The sequence below is a fragment of the Macrotis lagotis genome, chromosome 8 (genome assembly GCF_037893015.1).
Source record: "Macrotis lagotis isolate mMagLag1 chromosome 8, bilby.v1.9.chrom.fasta, whole genome shotgun sequence".
Classification (NCBI taxonomy): domain Eukaryota; kingdom Metazoa; phylum Chordata; class Mammalia; order Peramelemorphia; family Peramelidae; genus Macrotis; species Macrotis lagotis.
The window spans coordinates 58,308,413-58,321,027 of record NC_133665.1 but is presented as its reverse complement, the minus strand read 5'-3'; the positions used below and the strand labels follow the sequence as shown (position 1 = coordinate 58,321,027).

Here is a 12,615-nt window from a genome sequence, read left to right as displayed (position 1 = left end):
AGTTGCTCTGAAAAAGACCTAGAGATTTTAGGGAGCTGTGAGCTCAAGTTGAGTCAGTAGTGTGATTTTGGCAACCAAAAAAACCAAACTCTTGTACAGAGCTGATGGCCCCATAGAACTCTGCCCTCCTCAGATCTCACCTGGAGCACTGAATTCAGTACTGGCCATCACAGCTTAGCAAAATCATTTCGGAACTGCAGAGGCTGATTAATGACCAGTTGTTGGCTGTTATTGCAAGGATTTCTCTAGTGTATGTTTTGGACTAGATGGATGCCCAGCTTTCAAATTCTGAGATCCTATAATGCCCCTCACATAAGGGTTAGACAGATATATATGTGCTTCATGAATTGTAGTTACTATGGTGATTAGTTTCTGTCATCAAGACTACAAGGTACTTACTTTGTCTCCCATGAATGCAGACTTTTGCTAGTATTTGAGATAAAAAGGAGATAGAACAATCGGAGCCTCCTAGAGAGGGGAAAAAAATCCATAAAATTTACAGAAATAATCATACTTACTAGCCTCCCTGTCCCCACTAAACTCTCCTACTGACCCAGGAATTTGGTCTTCATTTACTCAATAAATATTTCCTCAGTGCTTACTTTGAACCCAAGAAACAGCCCTAAATAAATTACCAAGTTGGGAGTACAGATCACACATTTGGCTATTTTCCTGTCTTCAGAGCACTTATGGTCTCAAGGGATATACCCCCTAAACATGCATGGGAGGGGTGTGTGTGTGTGTGTGTGTGTGTGTGTGCAGAAGTTGAAAAAATAGCCTTTAAAGAAAAGCCCTGCCACATTCATCAAGCTTTCCTTGTCTACTTCTAGAATCTTCATTTAAAAACACATCAATATGCTTTCAACTACATAGGTATTCTCTCCAGTGTCAATATTTAATTAGTTATAGCAAGGCAAGGGAATGCTACAGCTCCACAATGCTACTGCTGTTGTTACTAGTGATGGCAGTTCTATTTGCTTTAAGGTTTACAAAGCACTTTACAAAGAACATTTCAATTTATCTTCACAACAACCTGGGAAACAGGTGCTACTGTTATCATTCCCACTTTACAGATGAGGAAACTGAAGTGAATAGGGTTAAGTGACTTGACCAGAGTCACACCTCTAGTAAGAGTCTAAGGCCAAAGATCAAAAGAAATGTAGTAAACTGGGAAACAATCTTTACAACTAGTATTTCGGACAAAGGACTCATTTCTAAAATATACAGAAAACTGAGTCAAATTAAAAAAAAAAAACAAACAAGCCATTCCCCAACTGACAAATGGTCAAAAGGTATATTGCAAATGCTATTTACAGATGAGAAGATCAAAGCAATCCATAGTCATATGAAAAATTGCTCTAAATCATTACTTATTAGAGAAATGCAAATTAAAGCTTCTCTGAGATACCACCTCACACCTCTCAGACTGGCCAATATGACCAGAAAGGACAATGATCATTGTTGGAGGGATTGTGAGAAATCTGGGATACTAATAAATTGTTGGTGGAGCTGTGAACTCATCCAACCTTTCTGGAGAGCAGTCTGGAATTATGCCCAAAGGGGAACAAAAATGTGCATACCCTTTGATCCAGCAATACCACTACTAGGCCTATATCCTGAAGAGATGATGAAAAAGGGTAAAAACATCACTTGTACAAAAATATTCATAGGAGCCCTGTTTGTGGTGGCAAAGAATTGGAAATCAAGTAAATGTCCTTCAGTTGAGAAATGGCTTAACAAACTGCGATATATGTATGTCATGGAACACTATTGTTCTATTAGAAACCAGGAGGGATGAGAATTCAGGGAAGCCTGGAGGGATTTGCATGAACTGATGCTGAGTGAGATGAGCAGAACCAGAAAAACACTGTACACCCTAACAGCAACATGGAGGTGATGATCAACCTTGATGGACTCTCTCATTCCATCAGTGCAACAATCAGGGACAATTTGGAACTGTCTGCAATGGAGAATACCATCTGTATCCTGAGAAACAACTGTGGAGTTTTAACAAAGACCAAGGACTATTACCTTTAATTTAGGGAAAAAAACCCTGATATCTTATTGTCTGATCTTACTATCTCTTTTACTTTATGTTTCTTCCTTAAGGATATGATTTCTCTCTCATCACATTCAATTTGGATCAATATATACCATGGAAACAATGTAAAAACTGGCAAATTGCCTTCTGTGGGGGGGGGGGGGATTGTAAAACTCAAAATAAATAAAATCTTTAAAAAAAAAAAAAAAGAGTCTGAGGCCACATTTGCTCTTAAACCTTCCTGAATCAAAGTCTACTGCTCTCCATTTTATCACCTAGCTGCCTCTAAGGTAGAAAAAGACAGTGACAAGTTCAAGGATTACAATCAATCAACAAGCTGGACACTGACCACAAGGAGACACTGACAAAAATGAAACATTCCCTGACCTCCTGCAGATTACATTCTTTTGAGAGAAGACAAGCACAGGCAAGATAACACCAGTTAAAGCAGGACACCAAAGATTCACAAAGAGGCAGCCTCACACTTGGCAAATCTCATACATAGTTTCTCCTGTAGAACCTATCATTCACAAGAAAAGGATCCATGTTAATCAAGAAGTCTTGACTAGACAAATTTATGACTGGGGGGGAGGGGGTGTCTGGTTCTACAACTATGAAAATTTCTCTGGAACTGATTCTGATACTCCCTTGAATGCATAACCAGGAAGGTGAACTTTTCTATGCTTAGATTTAAAAGCTCAGAAGACCCCATATTTTGCACAGTCTACTTTACCATTGCACTGTTACCATGCTGTATGATACTGGCCTTGCAGTCAGAAGCCCTGGGTTCAAATCCAATCTCTCACCTATGTGACATAGGGCAAATCACAGCCTCTTTTCCCCTGAGCTTCTTCAACAATAAAAGGAGGGAGTTGATTAGATGACCTTCTGGGCTCTTTCCAGCTCAACACCTATGACTTTATACAATTCACTCAATAAATATTCATAAATAATGTTCATTACCAAAGGCATATTAGATAATATTCTTAAGAATAAATCTGGAATAGTAAATGAAGATTCATGGAAGCTGACCACAGAAAAGAGAAATGAAAGAATACTACTCTACCTGGAACAATTTTAGCTTTTCAGTTAAAGGTAAGGAAGAATTGAGATGGCTCTCTCCTGACCTAATGAATCCATCAACTACTCACTACTAAAGATGGAATTCATGTGATCCAGAGGTCAAAGTGTAAGCAACTCATACTTGTGATGTTCATTATCTCTGCCCTGAAGAATGGAGGCTGGGAAAGAGAAGGGTTCCCTTATAAATCTGGGAATCAATAAGGTAGCTAGGTGGCCTAATGGATAGTGTCAGGCCTGAATCAGGAAGACTCATCTTCTTGTATTTAAAACAGGTCTCAGACACTTATTAGCTACATGAACCTAACATTTGTCTTGGTTTTCTCTTCTGTATAATGAACTGGAGAAGAAAAGAGTAAACCATTCCAGTATCCTTGCCAAGATACATAATGAGGTTATAATGGACTGGATGTAACTAAAATGACTGAATAACAAAAGTAAATCTGGATATGGCTAAACAAAGCCTAGCTGCCTTTTGAAGAGTTGAGGCATGTTTAGGAAGAGGGCTATGCAATGGCTGAGCTCACCTCTGAGAGAGTCAGAGATCCTTTGGAGCACCCGGATCATCTCTTCCCCAAGAATTGGGAAGTAGTTCTGTGGAAAGAATAGGGATGGGTTTTGTTCCTTCATTTGGTTACTCAGGTGGTCAGGTACACACACAACTTTGTTGAGGAGAGTCTCCTGTAGAAGGGTTGAGCCCCGGGGCACCTCTTGCTGACACATCTCCCACATCAGCTCTGCCAGTCTGCCCATCTTCAGGAATCTGGTGAGCACCTGGGCCATTTTCATCAGACGATAGCTTGGACTGTAATCAAAAGGAAAATTGAAAGTAAGGTCACAATAAGGAGACAGATGATGACTACTGGTTAAGACATCTCTGAATCCAATAGGCATGAGTTATAAGTTACCACACAATCCTGAGAATTTTGAACTTCTCTAGAAAAAAAGAATCTTTTTGTTATTATTCCTTGGGATGGACTTAAGATTTCATCAGTGAAGAGTCCTCAGATGACGAAACTCCCAATGTGGATCTTCAACTGTTCTGCAACATGCCATCTTTTTTTTAGAAAGATTTTATTTATTTTGAGTTTTACAATTTTCCCCCCATTCTTGCTTCCCTCCCCCCCCACCCCCACAGAAGGCATTCTGTTAGTCTTTACATTGGTTCTATGTTATACATTGATCTCAGCTGAATGTGATGACAGAGAAATCATATCCTTAAGGAAGAAAAATAAAGTATGAGATAGTAAAAATTACATAATAACATAACGGGTTTTTTTTTCCCTAATTTGAAGGTAATAGTCTTTGATCTTAGTTCAAAGTCTATAATTCTTTCTCTGGATACAGATGGTATTCACCACTACAGATACCCCAAAATTGTCCCTGGTTGTTGCACTGATGGAATGAGCAAGTCCATCAAGGTTGATCATCATCCCCATGTTGCTGTTAGGATGTACATTGTTTTTCTGGTTCTGCTCATCTCACTCAGCATCAGTTCATGCAAATACTTCCAGGCTTCCCTGAATTCCCATTCCTCCTGGTTCCTAATAGAATAATAGTGTTCCATGACATACATAAACCACAGTTTGTTAAGTCATTCTCCAATTGAAGGACATTCACTTAATTTCCAATTCTTTGCCACTACAAACAGGGCTGCTATACATATTTTTGTGCAAGTGATGTTTTTACCTTTTTTCATCATCTCTTCAGGATATAGACCCAGTAGTGTTATTGCTGGATCAAAGGTTTTTGTTGCCCTTTGGGCACAATTCCAAATTGCTCTCCAGAAAGGTTGGATGAGTTCACAGCTCCATCAACAATGTATTAGTGTCCCAGATTTCCCGCATCCCTTCCAACATTGATCATTGTCCTTTCTGGTCATATTGGCCAGTCTGAGAGGGCAACATACACAATCTTAAGATGTGCCTAGTATATTGAGATGCTAAGGGACTTGCCTAGAGACACAGAGCCAGGATGCCAGAGGGAGGACTTGAGTCCAAGTTGTTTGAGGCTAGTTCTCAATGTGTTAAGTCATACTACCTTCCAAAATAGCTGTCCACTATAAACACCAAACAACTAGAAATGTGGAAATTTCTAGGCATGTCTTCTTTTATAGGACAGTATTGCTTTAGAAATATAATCCAGAATTGAGGAGATGCCCATCAATAGGGGAATGACTGAACATGTTATGGTATATGAATGTTAAGGAGTACTATTGTTCTATAAGAAATCATGAATGATCAGACTCTAGAGAAGTATGGAAATAATTACAGGACTGATGCTGAGCAAAGGGAGCATAACTGAGAAAACATTGTACACATTAACAACAACATTGTGAGTTGATCAACTATGATAGATTCAACTCCTCTCAGCAGTTCAGAGACCTATGACAATCTGGGAGACCCATTATGGACAATGCTATCCACAATCAGAGGAAGAAAACAAAACAAAACAAAGAAAAATCTACAGAGTCTGAATGAATGAATGAATACCATGTTCATTTTTTAAAAATTTCTCTCATGATTTTCTTTCTTTTCACTTAAGTCCTAACTCCTCATATAGAAATGACTAATCTGCAAACATGTTAAACACAAATGTGTATGTACAATGTTCACCTAATTGTTCACTGTTGACAGGAGCAGGATGGGAGGGGTGGGTGGAAGGAAATTATATAACATAAATATGAATACTGAAAAACTTTCATAATATGTAATTGGAAAAATAAAATAAAATATCAATTGTGGGGGGAAAAAAAGAAATACAATTCTGAATTCAAGGATAGATGACTGAACTGGGACAAGCAGTCTTTTATAACAGGTCATTTTACTGATTGCTCAAAAGAGTCAACTCTATATGTAACAGCCCAGAAAAGGCTAATGAAATCTTGGGCTCCATTAACAGAAGCAACAGTGTCCAAGTCAATGCCAATGACAGTCCCAGCATAGTCAGAGTACTGTGACCAGTTCTGGGTGCCACATATTAAAAGGGGCAATGAGTTGGATCACATCTAAAAGAGGGCAACCCGAATGCCAAGGAATCTTACAACTCTGTCACAATAATATTGAAGAAACTGGGCAGGGAGCAGTTGAGAACAGGAGACTTGGAGCGGGGGACATGTCTTCAAATTACTGAGTTTTCAATGGGTCTGCCTGACCCTAGAGGACAGAACCAGAAGCAATGGGTAGAAATTAAATGAAGTGACATCTGGACTCCATATTAGATAATTTTAAGAATATAATCTCCAAGAATCTCTAGGAATAAAAAATTATAGATGAGTTGCTGGTGCTCTTTGGTGGAAGGAGTTGTCAAATTGAGAAATCCCTCCCTGGGGCGGCTAGGTGGCCCAGTGGATAAAGCACTGGCCCTGGAGTCAGGAGTACCTGAGTTCAAATCCAGTCTCAGACACTTAATAATTACCTAGGTGTGCGGCCTTGGGAAAGCCACTTAACCCCATTTGCCTTGCAAAAAAAAAAAAACCTAAAAAAAAAAGAAATGTCATTTAAAATATCTGTAAACAATATACTTGGAGTGTAGCTGCCAAGGCAAACACAAGAACTATATGAACATAATTACAAAACAGTTAGGAAAATATCAATTGCTCAGACAGGACAAGTCAATATAATAAAAATGACAATTTTACCTTAATTTACTTATTTAGTGCCATACCAATCAAGTAATCAAAAAAATTATTTTAAGGGGTGGTAGGTGGCATAGTGGATACAGCATGGGCCCTGGAGTCGGGAGTATCTGGGTCCAAATCTGGTCTCAGACACTTAATAATTACCTAGCTGTGTGACCTTGGGCAAGCCACTTATAACCCCATTTGCCTTGCTAGAACCTAAAAAAAATTTTTTTTAAATTATTTATAAAACCAGAAAAAAATAACAATAAAATTCATCTGTAAGAAAAAAAGGTTAATAATATCAAGGAAATTAATGAAGGGAAAAAAACTACACAAAGGAAGTAGTCTAGCAATACCAGATCTCAAACTATATTATAAAACCACAGTCATCAAAACTATCTGGTATTAGGGGGCGGTAGTGGTCTTGGGCAAGCCACTTAACCCCATTTGCCTTGCAAAAACCTAAAAAACAAAAAACAATCTGGTACTGGCTAAGAAATAAAGTAATGGAGCAGTGGAACAGATTAGGTACACAAGATAGTAACCTCATGTTTGATAAACTCAAAGATCTCGACTTTGGAATAAGATCACTATCTGACAAAAACTGCTGGGATAACTGGAAAACAATAAGGTACAAACTAAATATAGACCAACATCTTGCACCATATTAAGGAGCAGGTCAAAACTGGTATTTCATTTAGTTTTTTTTTTTTTAGGTTTTTGTAAGGCAAATGGGGTTAAGTGGCTTGCCCAAGGCCACACAGCTAGGTAATTATTAAGTGTCTGAGCCTGGACTCCTGACTCCAGGGCCAGTGCTTTATCCAATGCGCCACCTAGCCGCCCCCTCATTTAGTTATTAAGGTGACACCATAAGCAAATTAGAAGACCAAAATCTGTCATATCTATGGAGAAGGGAAGAATTCATGACCAAACAAGTAAAAGAGAACATTATGAAATGTAAAATAAATAATTTTGATTATATTAAGTTAAAAAGTTTTTGCACAAACAAAACCAATACAATCAAGATAAGAAGGAAAGCTGACAGCTGGGAAACAATACTTACAGCAAGTATCTCTGATAAAGACCTCATTTCTCAAATACATATATATATATATATATATATATATATATATATATATATATGTAAATAATTGAGTGAAATTTATAAGAATATAAGCCATTCACTAATTGATAAATGGTCATAGGATATGATAAGGTAGTTTTCAGATGAAGAAATCCAAAATATCTATAGACATATGAAGAAGTGCTCTAAATTACTTGATAAAAGAAATGCAAATAAAACAATTCTGAGGTATCACCTCACACCTATCATTTTGCTAATATGACAAAAAAAAAAAGAAAATGATAAATGTTGGCAAGGAAGTGAAAAAATTGAGACACTGAGGCTTGGTGGGTGGAGCTGTGAACTGATCCAACCTTTCTGGGGCATGTCTTTGGACATGTCCCAAAGGCAATAAAACTATGCATACCCTTTGATCCTGCAATACCACTACTAGGTCTGTATCCCAAAGAGATCATAAAAAAGGGAAAAATATTTGTGTGCAAAAATATTTTTATCAGCCTTTATCATGATGGAAAAATATTGGAAACTGAGGGAATCACCATCATTGGGGAATGACTGAACAAGCTATGGGATAGGAATATAGTGGAATACCATTGAGTAATTAGATAAGATAAAAGAGATTTCAGAAAAACCTAAAAAAGTATGTCACTGACTCATTTCAACTAAAGTCTTTTTTGAATTGTTAGTAGTGGTAATAGATGGAGGAATACAAGATTCCTGTACAAACTAATACAAAGTGAAATTAGTAGAAGCAGGAAGATGTGGTACACAGTATAAGCAACACTATGTGATGATCAACTATGAATGATTTGGTTCTTCACAGCATCACAAGGAATCCACAAGGGATTCACAAAGGAAAATATTATCCACATTCAGATAAAGAACTAAAGGACTCTGAATGCAGATCAATGTATAATTTTTTCACTTTATTCTTTTTTGTGTTTTTTTTGTTATGTGACTACCATGGATATGTTTTACATGATAGCACATGTATAACCCATATCAAATTGCCTACCATTTAAGAAGAAAGGAAAGGGAAGAGAGGAAAGAAAATTTCAAACACAAAATCTCATAAAAATGAATTCTAAAAAAAAAAGGGGAAGCTGGGTAGTCAGGAGGAACTGAGTTCAAATCCGACCTCAGACACTTAATTACCTAGCTGTGTGACCTTGGGCAAGTCACTTAACCCTATTGCCTTGACAAAAACAAAACAAAAAAACAAAGGAAGAAAAACAATTGCTAAAAATTGTCTTGACTTGTAATTGAGAAAAAAATAAAGTTCTAGACTTGAACTCGGAAGATCTAGGTACAAATAAATAAATAAATGTAAACTGTTATTAATAATTCTCCTAATAACTAATGATGAAATTGAATACCCAATTCCTTACAGAGAAATAATGGATTCTTCCCTATAAGCAAAATGATAGACACCCTCCCTCTTCTTCAATATGGGGGGGGTGGGAGGAGGAAAAGAGAAATGGGATAAAGAATATTTTTAAAATTAGTCCTTCTTGTTTACCCAACCTATTCTAATACTGACCCCACTTCATATATCTATAATGCATGTAAATGTTTGAAAGAGGATAAGCCAGAAATTGCCCAATTTCATAATCACTAGATGTTTATTAATAGGAGAAGGCAAGATGGCTAATTATTCATAGAATTAGGATCAGTAAGCTGATAACCCTTCTTGTTTTACACTAGGTATAGCATTGCTTAAACCAACCAAAAAAAATTTTTCAAAATACAAAATCCAACTAAACATACTTACCCAGCAGTAACAATGATGGATTCCATCAAGACCAGAAAGGCTTGGTCAGCTGGACCTTCTAGAAAAAAACTATCCCACAGTTCCTCTAATTGGCCATCAGGTAGCAGTTCTAGCCAATCAGGGCTCAATTTGTTGACAAGCGCTCGAAGGAAAGTGGAAAAGTAGATTTTGGAAAATTCATCCCTCTCTCTGGGTACAACAGTGTTTTTCACTTGATTCAAATAGAGTTTCACAGACCTCAGGGCCTCAGAGATTTGGACCCCATCCTTGGAAGATGAAAGAGTGTGTAGCGCTTCTCGGGCAATGCATCTGACCTCAGAGAGTTCAGGATCCATTGTGTTTGGTATCAGAGCTAAAACAACAAAGGGAAAAAAAGATTGAAAATCCAAGAATTCTACATTAGGAATCAGTTCCAGTCATAAAGAAAAAATGATTAGGAATAAATATCATCTAGAACTATTATCTGTTGATTAATAGTCTCTTAGTAGCTTCCTCCTTCTCTCCTTCACATATAAGCAATGTGAGCACATCACTTAGATCAAGTCTCTACTGTCCCTCTCATCTACCTCTATTCTTTTTTTTTTTTTTTGCTAGGAAATGGGGTTAAGTGGGTTGCCCAGGGCCACACAGCCAGGTAATTATTAAGAGTCTGAGGCCCGATTTGAACTCAAGTACTCCTGACTCCAGGGCTGGTGCTCAATCCACCGCACTACCTAGCTGTCCTATCTACCTCTATTCTTGACGCTTTCCAGTCTAGTTTCTTTCCCTTGCCATTCTACCAAAGTCATCATCATTAAGAAACCACTTCATAACTAAGTGCAGAAGGCTGTTTTCCCAAACAAACCACCTAGTGGTCTCTACATTACCCTGTTCCTTTATATACTTCTTTCCTATATGAAGTATCAGTGAGCCCTCAACTGAGTCTTCCTACTTCTCCAAAAATTGATTTGCAGCTTTTTTTGTATTAAAGATTCTTTCCCCCTACAAGTTCCACTAAATCATGGCATCCAGAGCTAAAATGGACCTCAGAGATCCCCAGTCCAAATTCTCATTCTATGTAGGACTCCCCATTACAAGCAGCACTAAGAGGTAGCTAGCTTGCCCTTGATTTTAAACAGCTCCTTGAACACGGGAATCTTGTATTCCTCCCTCTATTACCACTACTAACAGAGCTCAATAAAGACTTGAGTTGAAATGAGTCAGTGACACTTTAAGAATTCTTTCCTTTAAGTTAGACACAAATATCAGGGAGCTGTGGCACTTATCTGAAACTTGCTGTTTGCAATAATCTCTTTTCACTACTTTGCTTCTTAACAACAAACCCTAGACCCCAGCACTGGGCCAGGCAACTTAAAAAACAAAGGCGGCAATTAATAAATGTTTTGATGATGACGATGGTTGTCCTTTGTTCTTGAAGATGACATTAGGGAGGTGATGCCATGAAAGCACATGAGAGAAATGTTACTGATTGCCTTAACTTCTAAGGGGAATAGTTTGGGCCCTGAAGAACACACGGCCCAACACTGTCATCGGCTGACTGGGTGACTTAGGCCTTCTCTGGACCTCAGTTTCTTTTTCTGTAAAAGGAGGCAACAGTCTTGGTTGACTTCTAGGAACCTGGCCCATCCTGCCGGGGTGTGGCAGAAAGGGCGGTGGATGTGGGGGATGATCTGTGTTGAGCCCTATTTACCACCCGTGGGGCCTCAGGCGTGGGATTTGGCGCCTTTTCTGGGATTAGGCGCTTTTTCTGGTTTGTTTGTTTTTCCCAGTGGGACTCATTAAGCCCCTTACCTAGTGGTGGTTCTATTTTTTTTAAAGGCAACGGAGGCCCTGAAGAATGAACCTACCTAAGCTGCACGGTGAATCGAGACAAGATTGGGCCCCTCCTGTCCTTCCCCCTGGAAAGCCGCCTCGTCCCAACTAAAAGGCTTATCCAAACTCCATCCGGGGGGTCCCAGGCACGTGGACGCTTTTCTGGGACACTAGTGGGGTGGTGGGGCGGGAGGAACCCTCCAACTCCCGCCGGGAAGGGGAAAAGCGAGGCGGGGGAGGGCGGGGCTTGGCCGACACCAGCCAATCAGTCACAGCGGACTGCCCGGCCTTGGGCTAGGGCCAGCCAATCACTCGCCGAGGCCCGCCTCATAGCGGAACCACAATCCCGGAAGTGTAAATACTCACCATTGCCCCGTTAAGTGCTAAGCTTCGCGGCTGGTCCGCTGCCCCGCTTCACCCCAGATTGTGCCAACCGGCGAGTCCCCAGATATCCCCACACTAATCCTCTGCACTCAACAGCGAGCCCCGGTGGCCACTAGGCCTTCATCCATCCTCATCTCCGATTCGACGCCATGCAAGTTGGCTCCGCCCCCTTGGGTATACAACCGCCTCCGATTCCTTTTAATTCTTCAATACTGAACGGAATCTCAGAAACAAAATACAAATATAAAATCTAAGGGGAAAAATACTGAAGGGATGGATAGCAAACTCAGAAGTCTTCCGCCCTCTTCATTGCTTTGTTCTCTCTGTGACGAATCAGCGGATGGGTACACACCTTACCCGAACTTTCGCGAGAACACGGACGAGAACACGGGCTCACTAGAGGAGGCTGGGACGGGTAGTTCCTCGCAACCATGTTGGTTTCAATCACGATTCTAGCTATTGGGGAGAGAAGGCTCAAAGGAGGGATTGGTGTCCCCTTATACGTTTTATTTTTTGATCCTTTTTTAAATTATGTAAATATTTGGTTTTTCAGTCACATACAATGGTAGTTTCTACCAGTCTTTCTGTTTGTTTTTTTGCAAGGCAATGGGGTCAAGTGACTTGCCCAAGGCCACACAGCTAGGTAATTATTAAGTGTCTGAGGTCGAATTTGAACTCATGTCCTGCTGCCTCCAGGGCTGGTGCTCTATCCACTGTGCCACCCAGCAACCTATCTAACCAATCTTTTTTTTTTTAAGGTTTTTGCAAGGCAAATGGGGTTAAGTGGCTTGCCCAAGGCCACACAGCTAAGTAATTATTAA

At 39.4% G+C, this 12,615-nt stretch overlaps 1 protein-coding gene across 4 annotated transcripts in view; it reads right to left on the bottom strand.

Moving 5' to 3' along the window:
- TELO2 (telomere maintenance 2) overlaps positions 1-12,081 on the bottom strand; it is a 36,080-nt gene extending 23,999 nt beyond the window's left edge. For 3 of the 4 annotated variants that reach the window (XM_074197167.1, XM_074197170.1, XM_074197171.1), the window contains exons 1-4: positions 11,446-11,634; positions 9,599-9,950; positions 3,649-3,926; positions 400-468 (exon numbers count right to left, since the gene is read on the bottom strand). In XM_074197167.1, coding sequence (XP_074053268.1) covers positions 400-468; positions 3,649-3,926; positions 9,599-9,933 — 682 coding nt within the window. In that variant the 5' untranslated portion in view covers positions 9,934-9,950; positions 11,446-11,634. Of the gene's footprint in view, positions 1-399; positions 469-3,648; positions 3,927-9,598; positions 9,951-11,445; positions 11,635-11,776 lie in introns of those variants that run through there. The other variant, XM_074197168.1, reaches the window with a different exon arrangement.
- Between the last annotated feature and the right edge of the window lie 534 nt (positions 12,082-12,615).